At 41.1% G+C, this 20273-nt stretch overlaps 1 protein-coding gene across 3 annotated transcripts in view; it reads right to left on the reverse strand.

Annotated features, from left to right (window-relative positions):
- Positions 1 to 16258, reverse strand: part of LOC124606818 (mitochondrial intermediate peptidase) — a 135168-nt gene extending 118910 nt beyond the window's left edge. Inside the window, exons 1-2 of one of the 3 annotated variants that reach the window (XM_047138887.1) lie at positions 15886 to 16258; positions 5275 to 5384 (exon numbers count right to left, since the gene is read on the reverse strand). In XM_047138887.1, coding sequence (XP_046994843.1) covers positions 5275 to 5384; positions 15886 to 16044 — 269 coding nt within the window. In that variant the 5' untranslated portion in view covers positions 16045 to 16258. Of the gene's footprint in view, positions 1 to 1340; positions 1457 to 5274; positions 5385 to 15885 lie in introns of those variants that run through there. The other 2 variants (XM_047138895.1, XM_047138904.1) reach the window with 2 other exon arrangements.
- Between the last annotated feature and the right edge of the window lie 4015 nt (positions 16259 to 20273).

The raw sequence follows: 20273 nt of genomic DNA on the forward strand, positions 1-20273 counted from the left end.
GTATGCACACAGAGTGTACATTGGTTTCATTTCCCCTTTTGGCAGCCATGTCCCTAAGGTGCCCCATTAGGCGTCTAACGTTGGGGCTCCCAACTACCAATAATCCCACCCTCTGTGACTGTCCGGATCTTGCAGGCTGAGAGGTTTCCTCTGAACCAGGATAGGGGACAGCATTCGGCTCAGCGACAATGTCGGCCACAGACAGCACCTGGAACCTGTTTCTAAGACAAACCGGGGAGGCCTTACGTATGGCCGCCTGGAAGTCTTTCGCTGCCTGCTGTGCCCCAGGGCAACCTCCCACTCGAACACAGGTGAGGGGTCAATCTCAATGGGAGTAGTAACTGGGCTGGCCACCAGTGAGGACCGATCGGAGGACTCGGACGTGTTGGACATCCATTGGATGCCCACAACAGTGGTGCCAACCCACTGCAGCCTCAAGCTGTGTAACCAATGCCATCACAGCCTGGAGTTGAGAGCAAAGTTTCACCAACTCGGCTCGCATCTGCACACAACAATCACAGTCCCTGCCCATACTAAATGACTTGGAAAACTAAACTATCCAGATAAGCGGACTATCTGCACCTGCTGCGGAACTCTAGACACTGACGCAAACCCAGGAGCTGTGTCTAATAAATTAGATTTGTGGTGTCACCGCCAGACACCACACTTGCTAGGTGGTAGCCTTTAAATCGGCCACGGTCCGTTAGTATACGTCGGACCCGCGTGTCGCCACTGTCAGTGATTGCAGACCGAGCGCCGCCACACGGCAGGTCTAGAGAGACTTATTAGCACTCGCCCCAGTTGTACAGCCGACTTTGCTAGGAAAGGTTCACTGACAAATACGCTCTCATTTGCCGAGACGATAGTTAGCATAGCCTTCAGCTACGTCATTTGCTACGACCTAGCAAGGCGCCATTACCAGTTTGTATTGAGATTATTATTGATGTATCAACAAGAGCGATGTACACCAATTATGGATTAAAGTTAAGTATTACATCAACTACGTACTTTATTTGCTACTATTAATTCCCTTAACTGTTCCAGACCTTGCGCCAGCCTGCGTGAGCTTAAGCGCGTGCCTTTTGGCTTCACCTCATAGTGACTTGGCTGTCTTGCCAAGTCACAACAAGATTAATACGGAGAGACTCAAAAGATTACGAACTTGCAATATGTCACAAAATCAGTTTACTTTTCTGATTCAAAAGAAAATGTGAAAACTGTGGCTATTAGACATTAAATTAACATGCAGAAACTAGAGAAACTAAACTATTAAAGCACATTGATGATATTATAAAATTTGCTCCTTGTTAGGAACTCGTAAAATTCACAAAATCGGTTACCTCCCTGTTGCTGCATCTGTCTCAGCTGGCTGCTGCCTCATATCTACTTCCCAGCTGTTTTAGGTAGTGTTTTAGTTGAAAGTGGACCTATACAAGCACAGATGGAACCGATCGATCTGCAATGCAATTGCTGTTTAAAACATTTATTCTTTTTCAATAAAACTGTCTAGGAGTTCTACATTGTTTTCCTCAGAAGGAGCGTCAACATTTCCATAATGAGGTTGCAAACATGATACAATGTTTTGATCAACGAATGTATGCAGAAGGCTATTTTTAATTATGAAACTAACTGAGTCACAATTACATGGCAACCTTAGTGATAAACTGTCAGTATGAAGACAGTTTGTACGAGATATAAATTTTATGTCTTCAGTACTCTAAAAATAATTACATAATACTGAAAATTTAGTGTTTGTGATACACATTATTATGAAATACGAAATCAAGCACCTTGCGAGACATTCAGTATTTCTTGTGCAGTTGCACTGCCATCTAAATGAGCCACATTCACAGTTTAGCCCTGTGCCCAAACAGACAGCACGGCGTGAAATCAGGGGAAGTGTACAGCCAGGAGACAGAACTCCGCACACATGCAAAATTCTTAGTCATCTCTGATCCAAATCTTGTCAATGGCAGACTTCATGGCAGTACAGGTGGGTCCTGACATTCTGGCTGTGTTAGTCACATCCTCTTCATTATGACGACTATCGAAGGTAGCCTCTCGCATTGAGCAGGTTTCAGTTTCGTGGAACAATAAGCCCACATTGTCAATTGGCATCTCAGGATTGTAGTAGGGCTTCATATGTGGAATGTTCTTTTTTCTTCTTTGTAAATTGTCATATGCCTTGACTTTGCATATGCTGATCAACAAGTGAAAAAGGATACAATACAGCCCACAGTAGCACTTTGGTAACTTTTCCAACCAGTACTACCACGTTCTGCACAGGTGTAAAAATTCATACCAAGTCTCCTGAGTCGTACCTCACTAGCCGGTGCTTGGCACTCGCTGTCTTTCTACCAAGGTAGCAGAAGTGTTTGGTGTTTCAAGAACCAGCATATCAAAGCTTTTCACCACATACAGAGAAAGCAGAAAAGTCACATCATGGACAAAAGTGTGTGTTGAGTGATTATGACAGGTGGTCACTGAAAAGGATTGTGACAAGAAATAACAGGACAAGAGCTGTGAAAGTCACTGCAGAACTGAGTGTCACACTTGTGGGTGTTGTCAGCACCAAAACAAAACAAAGGGGGCTCTGCAAACTGGGAACTACAGGCAAGCTAGATTCCAAAACTACTCATCAGTGATGCAAATGCCTGAACAGGAAAATGTGGTGCTGAAACCACAAAACCAAAACAAAAAGAAAGTCACTGTAATCAACATCTAGCTGAGTATACACCCCCAGAGTGAACTACTGTGGAGATTTGGTGATTTACTTATGATTCAGGCAGTAATATCATGGTATTCCATGGGCCCCATGGCTACTCTGCAAGGTCACATTACCACCAAAAATTATGTGACTATTTTGACTGATCAAATCCACCCCATGGTGACATGTTTGTTCCCCAATAGTGATACTGTGTTCCAAGGCAACAGGACCCTCTTCACATAGCATGCATCGTCCAAAACTGGTTTTGCGAGGACAAAGATGAATTGTGCCACCTTCCCTTGTCACTACAGTCACAAGATCTCAATATTATTGAGTCTCTGCAGTCTACTTTGGAGAGAAGAGTGTGTGATTGTTATCCACCTCCATCATCGTTATTACCAGAACTTGCCACTATTTTTCAGGAAGAATGTATAAGATTCCATTGAAAAGCATACAGGACTTGTAGTTACCCATTTCAAGAGAACTGAAACCTGTTTTGAATGCCAATAGTTTTCCTATACCATATTAGGTAATGTGTTGTATTCTTGGCATTTCCATATTTTTGTCCATTTACTGCATTTCCATCTCACCCAGGTGTTTTAGTACTTTTATTACTTACTGCTCAATGTTAGAAACCATATTCATGTTTTGGATTTGAGAAAATTACATAATCTGATTAAGGTAGATTTTACTGTATTCAAGACTTATTACGTCAGGAGAATACTATTGTCACTTACTGCTACAAAATGATGAACCACTTTTCTTGCTTCATTCTGGGACAACAGTTTCTTTTATGTTTTAATACTGTGATGTTAAGTTATAAACATAAGAAATAATAGCGCTCTCCAAACAATAATTTAAGGTTACAGACATTTCTGAGATGTCCGTTGAAAATTAATGTTCAATACCCTCAAGCTCCCAACAAGTCATTTGCTATAAATATCATTTGCTCCGGCTTGAAATGGGACAAGTGACTATGGCAGCTTGATTCATAATATGCTCCTTGTCTTTGACTCCCAGATAGCCATGCTCTACAAATCAATAATGTAGTAGTTTATACAAGGAAAGTGAGTCTATATAAATTCGCTAGCATTTTCCCCATGCATAGTCAAGCCACATTTCACACCAAAGATGTTTGTTGTATGTTTAAATAGTAAGCCCATAAGAATTATCATTTTGTGATATAGGCAAAAATTTGGCTTAAAAAATTTCTACACAAAATAAGATTCTACTGCAGTGTTACCAACATCCTGTCAATAGTCACGTCACTTAAGGTGCACCAATAACTTAAGATGTTACCTCAGTGAAGAAACCAACTCAGCATTTACAGGATGTAATTCAGGGAAATTACTAAAAACTTAAACTGATTGAGTCTATACATCCTTACTATGTACCCACAGTTTTATGGTTGTGCATTTCGCGCTCATTTTATGTGGCACTGATGTTTGAATAAACAACCCTCTTACTATTTTAAAGAATGCCCATAATTTAAACGAATGTACAGTTACTACTGCAGTTAATGACGTAACATCCCTTTAATTAAACACAGAAACTCTAAAACAAAAAACTTTTGTTTTACTTACAGAACTAACCAATTCATAAACTACATTTCATACAAAAAAATGTAGATATCATAGGTGCCTATACCAGAGGGGCAAGGGAGTCCATACACCCCACCCCCGCCATACATCTCACGGAAAGGAAAGAAATATGGTACAGTCAAGTGTTATTAAGTCAAGAAAATGATTTAAAAGTTGATATTATGCAGGTTTTTAATAGAGTCAGAAAGGGGACCTTCTTGTGTGTACTTACAAGTCACCATTTGTCTCCCAAAATATTAAAAATGCCCCGTAACCCTAGGTCTTGCCTCCCCAACCCCTCCCCAAATTGTCATATACAGGTGTCCTTGGTTCATACAATTCTTCTGAATTACTAATTTCAGTATGGAATTATAACTTAAATTTTAAATTTCCGATAAAAAATTGCTGAACAGTTTCATACACAACGAGTCAGAAGGAAGGCTACATACTTTCAGGGATGACAGTATCGGTGATTCTGAACACAAAAAATTCATATGGACATATGCCCTGTTCTGAATGGTTTCCAAGATAGAACTAGTTTAATGGACATTGTTATTTACTTTTTACATTATTCAGTACATTATCACTGTTTACAATGTACCACAGTAGTGTGAACAAATTCAAAATGAACAATTTGATATAGGACACTTGTGGTCTATCAAGTCAGGAAACTACCTCAAACTATTAACCCTAGAGAAAAAATGAAGGGGCCTTTTTTATACAAAATTTATGGTACTTCAAATTTGTGCTGTGACAGGTTCTCACTGCAGGTTGCAGTTTTTAAGTTAGATAAACATACAAAACTGACATTAAAGGTGTTCTATCTCAGAAACCATTCAGAAGAGGGCACATGTCTACATTATGTTTTTTGTTCAGAACCACCAAGATTATCATCCCTCAAAGCAAATACCTTTCTTCCTGACACCCTGTATACATTCATAAAAATTATTCTCCGCACCTACATACTGTACTTCAAAATATATTTACCTGTTTGGATCACATGACTCAGCTATTAGTTTGTCTGTTTCCAAAACAGCATTCTCTTTCATGGAATAAAACCCGTCATAGGTTCGTAGTTCTGGCAGTCCAAACAGACCCTTTCAGAAAAGGAAAGCAAGCATTCAGATAAAAACATTTACTTGAAAGCAGTGGCACAATGTCATAGAAAAGCAACATGGCAATACAGATAAAATTACATAGAATATGTTCTGTTTGCTACACACTTGTTTCATATGGAACTATCTCAATCATAAAGCTCTAAAGGAGTGTCACATCCTGTGCAGCTGCATGCTGTTAAAGAAGCAGCAGTATAGCTTAAATAAAATAACTTTGTAACTGGTAGATGTCAGTAGTAGGTGGCAGTGTTTGCCAGCAGTAGCAGCAAACCATGTGCTCTACAACTGATACAAATTACAGTATAATTGGGTCTTCCCATCCACCCCATGTAACTGCCTAACTTGGCAAGGCTCATCGCTTTAAAAAAAAAAATAGCTAGTGCATCATACAGCCTGCAATAGAGCTGGAGTTGACTGGCACCAGACCTCTTTCACCTGACTCACTGAAATGCCAATCACAGTGTTGTTTTAAGCAAAGTGTACCAGCTATAAATAAGATCAGCAGTAAATACTGTTTGTATAACTTGTTATCACAAAATTAAAAAGTTAAAACACAAGCTGTGGCTTATTGGAACTGAAAGCTGATCTCTGCAATCCTTGTGTTTCTCTATTTGTATAAATTTTTTGTAAAGATCAAGCTTGTCTTTGCTATATTGGACTATACCCTCCTGCCCCTTATCACATGCAGCCTTGCTGTACTATTCAAAGGCCACCAAGCCCCTCATTCAGGAAGTGCATATTTTTAATGTCAATATGCAGCAATTATTAATAAAACAAATAAATTCCTTAAAAGAGTCTACAATATTTGTGGACTTTTGAGAACAAAGCCATCACTTAGCCTAATATATTTTCATTTATTACAACATTTTGATTATTGCCATCAGCAGAGCTGTAATATTATACTTTAATCTTAATCTGATTCTTAATTTAGGCCTCTGTGGGCAGAAACATTGGTCATGTGCGGGTGAGTTGTGCTGACGTGAATGTGCATGTGTGTTCTCTATGTTAGAAGTAGGTCGTTTGGTCAAAAGCCCACATGTACAGCAATCTTTTTGTTGTGCCTGTCCACGACTCAACATCTCCTCTACTTGGTGATTAGCAATCTACACTTTTCATAGTACTGTTGTTAAAAAATCCTCTTTTTCAGAAATGCTTTTCTTGCTATAGCTAGTGTGCATTTCATATCATCTCTAATTCTACCATCATCAGTTTTTATAATTCATATACTACTTTAGGTGTCCTATTCTTTCCATTATGTTGTTATTCTATCCAAAATATTCCATTACTTATATTCATGTACAATGGTAGTTCCCAACCTGGGGGTAATTACCCCCTGATTTTCACAATTCTGTAAGACTCTAATATTGATTATATAAATTATAAATAATTACTTTTTCTCAATTAGTGACATTAATGAGGCGGAGGTTATAGATTCCTCACATAGTTCACCCAGTACACACATATGTTGAGCTTTGTCCCATACATTGCTGATAATAAAAGTGAGACATATACATAACAAATGCTAAATATTTCCAGAAAATGTCTTTTCGAAGCTGTAGATAGTACCTACAATAGTCCAGAAATTGATTCAGATAAATGAATTAATTAGCAGTACAACACAGCACTATCTACATAAGGGCTACTATAGTGCTGTACACAGTTTTATTATTATTATATGAGTGGTTAGGCACAAAGCGTTAACAGCCTGAAGTCGTCCAGTTTCTGCCAGTCCAGAAGTAAGGAGTATGGCAAAGAAGTGATCTACAAACGGTAAGTGCAGTGCACACATTTGAACTTGTTTACCCTCACTATGCACAGTTAGCTTTCTTTGCTGAGGAGGAGTTGTGGGCAGCAGTTTCGATGCACCATGAATTCCTCCATCATTCATTCTAAAAAAACACACACATAAATTAAATATCATTCATCTTTAATTATTTTAAAAATAAAAGTGTTCCCAGAAAAGTCTTTCAATCTACAGTTTAGTTAGGTGATAATGCGGGGGAGGGGGCCTGGGGTACTAGCTAATGTCTGATTGCACTCAGGGCTAATGGTCTAAGAAAGGTTGGGAACCACTGATGTACAATGTTAACAAATTCCTGTTTTTCATAATTTCTTTTCTTGCCAGTCCACATTTTACATAGTCTATACTTCAACCATCATCAATTATTTTGCTGCCCAGTTCAATCACTAGTTTTAATTCTTCTTTTCCTAATGTCATACCTTCAGAACATCCTCCTCCTTTTCCAGGCACTACTGTCCATGAAGAGCCGATGCTTTGTCTACCACCAGTCTCCTCCAGTCTTCTCTATACTTCAGCAGGCTTCTCCTGTTATGTATTCCCAACTTTCTCACATTCGTTTCTATATCATCCAGCCATCACAATCTAGGTCTCCCCATTGAGTGGCTTCCCTCTGGCTTTGCCATTAGCACCTTCTTTGGCACTTGCTGTTCTTCCATTCTTTGCATGTGCCTAAGTCACAGTAATTTTCGTGCCTTTACATCTATGGTGACAGTGGATTTTTTTAGATTTCGTACAGTTCTGCATAGGTAATAATTCTCCAGACACCAGTTTCAAATACTGTCTCATATATCTTGCACAGTACTTTCTGTCCCCACCCATCCAAGGCATTTCTGACCTGCTGTGTTATTGTCCACATTTAGGACACATACATTACAACTGGTTTAATAATTGTTTTGTAAACTGGCATCTTCAACTGTCTTGAAATTTTAGAGGACTCCAATAAGTTCAATGACTTAAAGAAGCTGTAACAGCACCTGTTACCTGCAGCTTCTTGCCTTTATCTCTGATGGTACCATATTATCTTCAATAACTATTCCTCTCAAATGCTTGAAGTGGTCGACTCTTTAAGACTCTTCAAACTGGTCAGCACCTCTCCACCTTGTTTTTTTCTGGTATTGATAACATATTTTGCATTTTTTTTTTCCTTACGTATGACCAGGCCAAGTACTGCTACTTCACATTCAAAAACTACATAGTTTTCCAGCAAATACTCTCTACTTCATCCAAGCATGTTACACTATGTGATAAAAAGCAATCGGACACCTGGCTGAAAATGACTTACGAGTCCGTGAAGACCTCCATCGGTAATGCTGGAATTCATTACAGTGTTGGCCCACCGTTAGCCTTGATGACAGCTTCCACTCTCGCAGGCATACATTCAATCAGGCGCTGGAAGGTTTCTTGGGGAATGTCATCCCATTCGTCAAAGAGTGCTGCACTGAGGAGAGGTAACGATGTTGGTCGGTGAGACCTGGCATGAATTCGACATTCCAAAATATCCCAAAGGTGTTCTATAAGATTCAGATCAGGACTCTGCACAAGCCAGTCCATTACAGGGATGTTATTGTCATGTAACCACTCCGCCACAGGCCGTGGATTATGAACAGGTGTCCAATAGTGTTGAAAGATGCAGTCGCCATCCCCGAATTGCTTTTCAGCAGTGGGAAGTAAGAAGGTGCTTAAAACATCAATTTAGGCCTGTGCTGTGATAGATCCATGCAAAACAACAAGGGGTGCAAGCCCCCTCCATGAAAAACATGATCATGCCAGAACACCACCACCTCTGAATTTTACTGGCAGATAACATTCACCGGGCATTCGCCATACCCACACCCTGACATCAGGTCACCACATTGTGTACCATGATTCGTCACTCCACACAACATTTTTCTACTGTTCCAATGTTTACGTTCCTTACACCCAGCGAGGTGTCATTTGGCATTTACCAGCGTGATGTATGGCTTATGAGCAGCTGCTCGACCATGAAATTCAAGTTTTCTCACCTCCCGCCTAACTGTCACAGTAGCTGCAGTGGATCCTGATGCAGTTTGGAATTCCTGTGTGATGGTGTGAATAGATGTCTGCCTATTACACATAACGGCCCTCTTCAACTGTCGACGGTCTCTGTCAATCAACAGATGTGATCAGTCTGTAAATATTTGTGCTGTATGTGTCCCTTCACGTTTCCACTTCACTATCACATCGAAAACAGTGAACCTAGGAATTTTTAGGAGTGCAGAAATCTCACATATAGGCGTATGACACAAGTGACACCCAATCACCTGACCACGTTCGAAGTCTGTGAGTTCCGCGGAGTGCCCCATTCTGCTCTCTCACAAAGTGTAATGCGTACTGAGGTCACTGATATGGAGTACCTGGCAGTAGGTGATGCACAATGCACCTAATATGAAAAACTTATGTTTTTGGGGGCGTTCGGATACTTTTGATCACACAGTGTATGTTGTCCACAAATGTCATATTCTGAGTCATCATCCTGAAAACAGTACCATCTGTTTTGCTTGGCAGTTTTCTCATGGCTCTTGGAATTGACCTATTTGATTTGACTTTATTCTGTTACCCTTGTTTTATTTATGATAACATTCATCTTAAAACCTATTTCAAGACACTGTTCATTCCATCTAACTGCTGTTCTACATCTTTTACCATCTTTGACAGAATTCCAATGTCATTAGCAAGCCTCAGAATTGTAACATCTCCTCCATGAACGTTAATTCCCTTTCCTAATTTCTTCTTTGCTTCTTTCAAAGTTTTCTCAATGTACACAACAAATAGGGTACAACTCTGTGCCATTCCTTTCTCAACTACTGCCCCCCTTTCACATACTTTGACTCCTACAACTACCATCTGGTTACAAGCTGTAGATAACATTTTGCTACCTGTATTTTATTCCTGCTACTTTCAGGATTTCAAAGAGTGTATTCGAGTCAACATTGCCCAAAGCTCTCTCTAAATCCATAAATGATGTAACATAGGTTGGCCTTCCTTCTTCCTGATTCTAACGTAAGCCACATGGTCAACATTGCATCATGTGTTCCTACATTTCTCCAAAACCCAGACTGACCTCCCCCAAGGTCAGCAACTCCTAGTCTTCCCATTCATCTATAAATAATTCATGTTAGTATTTTGCAATGACTTATTAACATCGTGGTTCACTAATACTCCTAACTGTCAGGACCTCTTTTGGGGTGGGGGCTGGAATTATTAAATCCTGCTTGAAGACAGGTGGTATTATTTTTTCTGTCTCTTACATCAGGTGGAATAGTTTTGTCAAGACTAGCTCTCCCAAGAACCACAATAGTTCTAAGAGAATGCTATCCAGTCCACAGGCCTTATGTTGGATTAAGTCTTGCAGTCATCTGTCAAATTCTTTGCACAGTATATTGTCCATGTCATCTTAATTACTCCATCTTGCTAGTCTATAATACTGTCTCCAATTTATTTTTCCTTGTAGTGCCTTTATATATGTTCCTTCTGTCTTTTGACCTTTCCTCCTTCGCTTGGCATTGGCTTGCCACCTGAAGTCTTAACATTCATATAGATACTTCTTTTCTCCAAAGGGTTCTTTAATTTTTGTATAGGTGGTATCTATTTTATCATTCCCCTTTCCCATGGCCATGTCTGCTTCTACAGCTTTGTATTTCTCCTATAACTATTTCTGCTTTCCCATCTCTTTTTGTCAGCCTCACTTTTTTTAGACTTCTGTTTACATTTGTCTGCTTCACATTCTGCCACTGCACTTCATTAATCCCCACTATAACTTCTTCAACATACATACATTTCTTTTTAAATTCTGTAACTGCCTGACCCAATTAAGAGGCCTAGCATTGCACATTCTAACTCATAGAATGCCAATTCTTTTTCCCCTGCCCCCTCCACAAAACCCTTGCAGTATTTTATCCAAGAGGACAGTATAGCTGCATGCCCTTGGGAAAATAACAGCTGTAGTTTCCCATTCTTCTCAGTTATTCACAGTACCAGCACAACAAGACCAACAGACTTAAGTTCCAAGGCCACATCAGTCAATTACCGCTGTACCTACTCATTAGGTTGTTGCCTCCTCTTAGTCTGACCTCTCACAGATACCTTTCCAATGTGCCTGCACCTACAGAATGGCTATTTGTATAGTTGAGGCATGCAAACCACCCCATCGCATTAACATTCATGGGGAATGGGCTTTTACAGTTCCTTAAATTTTCTTTGTCCCCTAACTTTTAAATCAAAATTATTATTACCTTGTAGGAATTATTCAGCTATGATTTCATACGTAGGAAACCTGTGAATAATTCTGAAAGTTTCAATTTCATCATTCATCTCCACTGTTATTACCGTTAACTAAAATTCTTGGTGGATTACAAATAATGGAAGTCGAGTGAAGATACCAAGTCCCAGTACACAAGATGCACTCAGCGATTGGAATATCAACAAGACTGAGAACATATGTGGGGGGTACCCAAAAGGAACTAAACTAAATTTTGGTGGTCAGAGTTTTTGTAGTACCTTGATTGGCCACTAGGAGCACATACAGCAAACATTTCAGAGTCAGTAAGCCAAGTGCCGTCACTGAAAGAGGTCAGGATTAGTTTCGACAGAGTTTATAGTGACAACTGTTTTTGTAACGGCTGATTTTCGTTAACAGTGTGTGGCAGTGAACTTTTGCTTTTTGCTTGGAAAAAGTGGAACAGAAACTCTTGGAAGTTTAAAAACGGCATATAAGGACAATGATGTGGGGACAGGTCAAGTGTTCGGAAATGTTGGAAACATTCATGCATTCACCAACAAAGATTGAAGATGGACCACTGTAATTATGGAGCTGTCAGTAGTGACATGCAGTTCAGTGCAGCAAATTGTGACACACCCTTTGGGAATGAAAAGGTTGGATGCAAATCTGTGCCACGACTGGCAATAAAAAACATGGAAGCTCTCTGTGCTCTGAAATGATCCAAAAATTATCACAGATGATAAAACTGATGCTATTCTTACAATCCTCAATCAAGGCAACAGTCAAGCCAGTGGAAGACATCAAGTTCCCCTCGCCCCAAGAAAGCTCAAAAGGCGAAATCAAACATTAAAAGTGCTTATTCGTTTTTTCAATGTGCAAAGGCTATCAAGAGTTTCTACTAAAGGGTCTGACAGCTAACCAGGTCTTCTACTTTGAAGGCTTGTAAAGATTGTGCAACAATGTGCGGCGGAAGTGGCCTGATTTGTAGTAGTCAGGTGACTGATTTTTCTAACATGGCAATGTCCCCACTCCCATAGCTCTGTCTATACAATTATTCACCAAAAATGGTATGACCTCTGTTCCTCACCCCCCATACTCACCCGATCTTGCCCTGTCCCACTTTTTTTTGTTTCCAAGAATGATAAAGACACATAATGGAAAAGCATTTTGCTGATATTACTGAGGTGAAGAAAAAAATTGTGGAGGCACTGTTAAGCATCACAAAAGATGAATTTAAACAATGTTTAAAAAAATAGTAAAAAATTGCAAGTGGAGAGTACTTGACAGGGACTGAAGGTTTGTGTTTAAAATCTTAATAAATAATATAAAAAAAGTTTGGTTTCTTTTGGGCACCCTCTCATATTGGCTGTTGGCTTTCATCTCATGATCTTTGACTGATGTTTGGCACCACATCGCTGGTAACAGACTAGGGGTGAGCATACAGTTGGAGGTTATGGATGTGCCACACCACATCTGGGTGCCTTCCCCTGGACATTTTGGCTCTCCCCTTGTTACCTGTAACACTCACTCATTGCCGCACGAGAATCCAGGACCCGTTTGGGTTGAGTCTTTCTTCTTTCTTTTTAAAACTGTGGTATTGTTTACGAATTTCAATAGCCTCCCTGAACAAACAGCCAAGATAGCTCTTCTCCATGGTGAGAAGCTGCATGTCAGTGAATTTTATAAAATAGCCACCCGAACACAGTGCGTGTTCCACAATGGCTAATTTCCCCAGCTGTGCCAATGTCTACTAACATTTATGTTCAGTTATACCGATGGAGTGTCCGGTCATTCCAACATACACTTTTCCACATGTTGCAGATGACAAAGAGGAGAACCACAATGGTAACGACCAGGGGAAAGCTCTCAAGACACTAGCACAACAGGTACATGTAATCTCTAGCTGTCACAGTAACAAAACACCAGAAATATCATTAAATAAATGACAGTTGGAGATCACAAGACAAAAGCCAACGGGCAATAAGTCAACAGTCAGTCACAAAAGCCTCAACAATTTTGTAATACGGAATGATCCTAAGCTTTCAGACCTACCCTTCTTCAGAGGTAATTCGAACAAGCACACTTGCCCAATTAAATCCATGCCAGCATACACATGAGTATACTGTTCTGAGAAGGTGGAGGTTTTCTATTAGCTGTGAGAAAGTATCCATACAAAACATTACCAACATTCTCAGTCTTATTTGCCTGCCTCTCGATTATTCAGCACCTCAATTATATGGTTAGCGGTCACTTTTTATCACCTCAATTATTTATTGGTAACACATCAATTACAGGTGTATTTCCTTTCTGTACATGTTAAAGGGATGTATGTATTTCATGGCTGCGTCTATTCTTGCCCTCAGCTGCCTTTCCATTTTCTTTCTGTATCTATTAAGAACTTATAAGAAATATTTTAGGCAGTTTTTATGACAAATAGCTGGTCTTGATGGTTCAATCCAAGATCTTAGCTGATCAACTGAAATCATTATACAGCATAAAATTTCGATTTCTGCTTTTTAAGTTGTGGTGGTTGTTGTTCTTTTCACCAATAGCCTATTTAATAATTCTTCTGTTATTGAGAACCATTATATCTATCTTTCTCTTCATCACTTGCCATGTAATGAACTTATAATGTCATCTTTCATATTTTTGTTTATTAGTTTTACTTTATGCTAAAATTACCTTATTCAATAAAACTGGATTTGTGATTAGCTCCATTTGATTGCATTCTTTGTCATCTCTGGTATCAAATTACAGATTACCTATGCAACCATGTCATTACCAGGTCAATCCATTATCCTTTCAATATGAAAGAGGCACTCTCTTTAAAGAATTGGAGATAGTACAAAGTCAAACATCTGAAATCTTCTGGGAAGAGCGTGTTACCTTCTAGAATTGAAAATTGGCATATTCACTATATATAATCGCACAATCTCATTCTGGTAGCTATTCAACATGTCAATTAACTGTGCAGATGCTGTACACGTGAAAACTGATAGTCACTAATCATAATCACATGATATCATTCTGGTATATATTCCGCAAGTCAATTGTCTGTGTAGGCACTGAGCTCTGTCACACTGAAACAGTCAGAGAAGGCCCTGTGACATGTTTGAGCACTGAGCACTGCTTGCCAAGATTTAGTACTAGCTATACATTCATTGGTAGGTTAGTATACCAAACTTTTAGTTAGTCAGGTGCCCGACTGTGATGTGAGAGGTAGTGGGCTGTCAATATATCAGCCTTACTGAAAGCATTCTGCAGCAGCTAAACTTGATCAGTATGTCTGAAACGAAAAGCTTTCCTAGCTACTTCAACACCTGTATTAAATTCTATAAGAGTAAAATATTATGGAGCATGATGACATGCCTGATCCTTCTGTGTCAGGCTACATCAAGTCGGCACAAGCAGGAAAACACAGATAAAACGGAACTAGATAACACCAAACTATTCGTCACTGGACTTGAGAAGTTACAGTAAATAGAGGACCTACCAAAATTTCGGTCGGAATGGGTCTTCTATTCTACAGAATCTTGGAGTAAGGAAGGTGTCTGGTAGAATCTGCTTCATAAATAATAACTTAAAAATAAAATAACCGATTCTGAAGAACTCCATAGCTACAAGTCTTACAAAAAAGACATACCTTGGAAATGAAAAGTTTACGACTCGACATCCTATTATACTGACAAAACAACCCAATTCATTTATGTTATCAAAAATTAAGAAATGAGTTGGGTGAATTTTTAATCATATGTTTACGAATGGCAAGAGATATATTCGAAGAAGCGTTTAATACTGGCGTCAAATACACACAGGACGAGGTTGGAGTATGGAACTGGAATAACATCCCACCCCCTGCGTTCTGAAATCTTGATTGGGTCTAGTTTACGTTGAAAGCTAACAATTTGGCTGCGAGTTATCGAAGCTAACGAATGTGTGTGTGGTAGCAAATAAAATACTTCTGTGCTACTAAATCTGACGTTGTTTACAAATTTACCGACATCATAGCACTTTTTACAACGATTCGTTAATGTGGCATTACTATGCGACCACCAAGTGAAAACAGCTGGTTCGAAAAACGAGACTTGGAAGCCGTGTATTGGCACTTTGGTAAAAAGGAGATATTCGATGTATGAGCATGCCGATTTAACCAAAAGTGTGCTGTGTATTAGTCAACACATGGTTGCACAATATACAGTTACTTCTACATCCATACTGTGTAAAACACTGCGAACTGCATGGCAGACGGTGCTCCCATTGTATCAGCTATTAAAAGCTTCCATTCACGTACGATGAGCGGGAAAAATGATTGTTTATACGTCTCTGTGAGCGCTGTAATTAGTCTAATCTTGTTCTCGAGATCCATATTTCGGTGTGACATGCCATCTTCAACAAAGGGCATAGCTATAAACAGAGAGGTAAACAGAAAGCATAGCACTCACCACATCATCTTGTGAAATGCTGAAGTTTAATTTTCTTGCTGGTCTACTGTTGAAAGCTGTAGCAAGGGGTGACCACGTGCTGACTTTCTGGACGCCAACTTTATTAAATGTCCCATTTTTTATCTTAACAGCAGCGAGTTTCCGAAAAACTGAAGTCATATTTACAGCACTATAATTCAGTTTTTAGAATGAGAATTAGTCAGTTTCCATATGATTCTGCACTGTTATTTTTTAACACGCCAAGCAGCAGGCGACGGAAGAAGTTATTAATTTGTTTTTGTTACATTTTATAAGTTATTATTTGCAACTATTTTCGCACGTCAACACCAATATTTACATTTTGAACCATATGAGGGCACTTTGCCTCAATACAAAGATCTTCAGCATTAGGGAAGACTATACAGTGAAGGACTATTCTAGGAGGTGGAGTATTTAGGTCGATTCACACTCGACGTGAACGGTACTTCAAAACATTCAACGTTACACTGCGTTACACTGAAAATAGCGACATTCAAACAGACCTTTAACGGAATAGAATGTCAACTCTAACGACCACTGATAATCTCAGATGCAGCCGAAAACTTTAGAGGAAACCTAAGTACACTAGCACGTAAGTTACCGTACTATCATCAGTGGAGAAGACTTTAAGCCCAGCTAACAGTGGTCGTCACTTCAAACGACAGTAGCGCAACGCCACGTCACAACGATTAATTTCACCCAGTATCAGTGACCTCTATAGCTTAGAGATCACTGCCCACTACCGAAAGGTGAAAATGAAGTTATGAGTTAACTTGCGCGATACAAAAATTCAGACTATAGTATCGGAACTGAGGAAATAACAGTGGTAAACTTGTGGCGCCTCTGACGTAGAGCGCGCTATTTTTTGAATATGATCCCTGTGGACAGCTTGTGTGCTATGATCTCCCGGCGCGCAACTTTTGTACTGCTATGTGTATTCTCGCTTGCTTCAATGTCTAATAAATTCATTTACGGTATCTAAAGTGTGTTATTACCGACCTGCGATACGTGATAACAACAGTGGTGAGCCCGACTTCGTCGTCTTATGATCGCGAGCTATTTTGTGCTTCTTTTCATCATTAACGGACTTCCTCGTTGTCTTTGGAACAATGGATCTACCAGTGTCTTTCTGTGCTAGTGCCGTGCACCCTATTAACTGTGCTTGCGTATATACACATGTACGTAATGCGGGTTTGGTTAAAAGTGAACAATTATTTACGCCCGGTCGCCTAACCTTAACCGGCTCAACATGGCCACTGTCAAGTGCAGCAGCTCAACAATGGCCACAACATGGACAGTGCACGCAGCCTAATGACGTCGTGGACGATCACCCAGTTAAGGATATTGTGGTTTACCCCTCACCTACGCAGTCACCTTCGGTTTGGTTTCATGTGCCGACGAAGTTCCAGAACTGTGATTCCAACATTCCTATGCACAGGGTTGCGCCTTCTTATATACATACAGGGTTATTACAAATGATTGAAGCGATTTCACAGCTCTACAATAACTTTATTATTTGAGATATTTTCACAATGCTTTGCACACACATACAGAAACTCAAAAAGTTTTTTTAGGCATTAACAAATTTTGATATGTGCCCCTTTAGTGATTCGGCAGACATCAAGCCGATAATCAAGTTCCTCCCACACTCGGCGCAGCATGTCCCCATCAATGAGTTTGAAAGCATCGTTTATTCGAGCTCGCAGTTCTGGCACGTTTCTTGGTAGAGGAGGTTTAAACACTGAATCTTTTACATAACCCCACAGAAAGAAATCGCATGGGGTTAAGTCGGGAGAGCGTGGAGGCCATGACATGAATTGTTGATCATGATCTCCACCACGACCGATCCATCGGTTTTCCAATCTCCTGTTTAAGAAATGCTTCTGCTTTAGCCTTTTCCGTAAGATTTTCCAAACCGTCGGCTGTGGTACGTTTAGCTCCCTGCTCGCTTTATTCGTCGACTTCCGCGGGCTACGCGTGAAACTTGCCCGCACGCGTTCAACCGTTTCTTCGCTCACTGCAGGCCGACCCGTTGATTTCCCCTTACAGAGGCATCCAGAAGCTTTAAACTGCGCATACCATCGCCGAATGGAGTTAGCAGATGGTGGATCTTTGTTGAACTTCGTCCTGAAGTGTCGTTGCACTGTTATGATTGACTGATGTGAGTGCATTTCAAGCACGACATACGCTTTCTCGGCTCCTGTCGCCATTTTGTCTCACTGCGCTCTCGAGCGCTCTGGCGGCAGAAACCTGAAGTGCGGCTTCAGCCGACCAAAACTTTATCAGTTTTTCTACGTATCTGTAGTGTGTCGTGACCATATGTCAATGAATGGAGCTACAGTGAATTTATGAAATCGCTTCAATCATTTGTAATAGCCCTGTACTTAGTGTCACAGCAACCCCCCGCACGTCATCTTGGAGACGCTGATCGCATCGACCGCGCCTGTTTCCGCGAACATCGTTCCGTGCTTACACCATGATCGCCTTCCGCCCACTTTGGTAACGGCACCAACCGTTCCGCTCGCGCCGGTTACCGGGTCAGCCAACCATGGCTACACTGCGACTGCATTTAGCCCGCTGTTGCAGCGGCACCGGCTGTTACACCAGCATCGTGTTCATCGTTGGGCCTGCAGTTGGGACACACCGTGCCAACTTTTGTACCTGTGCCCTCCACATCGTTTGCTACATGCAGCCACCCATCGACGTAGATCTTGGGCAATGCACCGTCCACTGCTACTGCACTTTTGGTGTCAGGGGCTTCCTGCGCAGCACACATGGATCTACATCTGCCAGTGCTCCATCAACATGTGTTACCCGGCAGGTTTCCTAAGCTGCCTGCTTCGCAAAAAAAATAGCCCAAACACTTGGTTTGCGTTAGAGAATCACCTACTGGATATCCACGGTATTTCAGATGATGACGCACATTTCTTCTGCCTGGTGAGTCACATTCATGCTCATCCTGACCTCATCAGCGATCTGCTCCTCTTACTGCCTGCTTCGCACAAGTATTCAATGGCGAAACACTGCTCATGGAGCGCCTATCTCTCCCACCAGCGGAGGCTATCCACCACATTATTCACGACAAGCACCTCGACGACCGCACACCTTCGCAGCATTGGCGGTGCCTTCGTGCATTAACTGATGATCAAGCATTATCTGATGCCATGCTTTGAACTTTGTGGATAGTCAAACTGCCTTCGGAGCTACAACTTCACCTGCTATCACACGTTGCTGACCCTCTCAAGGTTCACTTACACATGCCCGATCGAGGTTATGCTATAATTCGTCACTGACACCGCCTGTCATGGACATCCCCATCACCCTCAGTTGGCACGCCTGCACCTTTGGTTCTGCGCTCTGCATGCAGAGACTAGTGCACCCGCCTTAGCATCTCAGCCGCCTGTCAGGAGCTGCCACCTAGCGGCCTATAGGAGGTACTGAATGTAATCTCCTGACAGCAGCTGACCTCACCTGAGCAAATGCCCGAGCAGCCACCAGCAACGACACACCCAGCTGCGGCCCCTGCCCACTCCACATCACCTTGCCTCCAAGCTTAACTGTTATGCTGGTACCATGCTACTTACGGGGATGCTGCACACAACTGTCGGCTGCCTTGCACCTACCAAAAAGGTGAAAATGAAGTTATGAATTAACTTGCGCGATACAAAAATTCAGACTATAGTATCAGAACTGAGGAAGTAACAGTGGTAAACTTGTGGCGCCTCTGACGTAGAGCGCGCTATCTTTGAATATGAGCCCTTTGGACAGTTTGTGTGCTATGATCTCCCGGCGCGCAACTTTTGTACTGCTATGTGTATTCTCGCTTGCTTCAATGTCTAATAAATTCATTTACGGTATCTAAAGTGTGTTATTACCGACCTGCGATACGTGATAACAACAGTGGTGAGCCCGACTTCGTCGTCTTATGATCGCGAGTGATTTTGTGCTTCTTTTGATCATTAACGGACTTCCTCGTTGTCTTTGGAACAATGGATCTACCACCTGTTTCTGGTGGTCACATTTAAGCACCACGTCCCATCACACTCCTTCACGGAACCTACTGTCTGATGCTGCACCACTTGCTCCAGTGGTGCGAAATCTCTACATCACTGACTGGTCATCGGGCACTCCCTTTCTCGTTGGCTCTGGCACCGACGTCAGTGTTATTCTCGCCAAGCACGCAGGCAACATGCTTTCACCTTCTAACCTCGCTTTGATCTCTGCTAATCATTCTCCTATCGTGGTCCTTGGCTCCATCAAGATGTCACTTCGCCTATCACCAGTCCACACCTTCCCTTGGACTTTCCACGTCACTGACGTGGATGAACCTGTGATTGGGTTGGACTTTCTACACCATTATGAAATTCCAC

The sequence above is a fragment of the Schistocerca americana genome, chromosome 1, assembly GCF_021461395.2.
Source record: "Schistocerca americana isolate TAMUIC-IGC-003095 chromosome 1, iqSchAmer2.1, whole genome shotgun sequence".
Taxonomy (NCBI): Eukaryota; Metazoa; Arthropoda; class Insecta; order Orthoptera; family Acrididae; genus Schistocerca; species Schistocerca americana.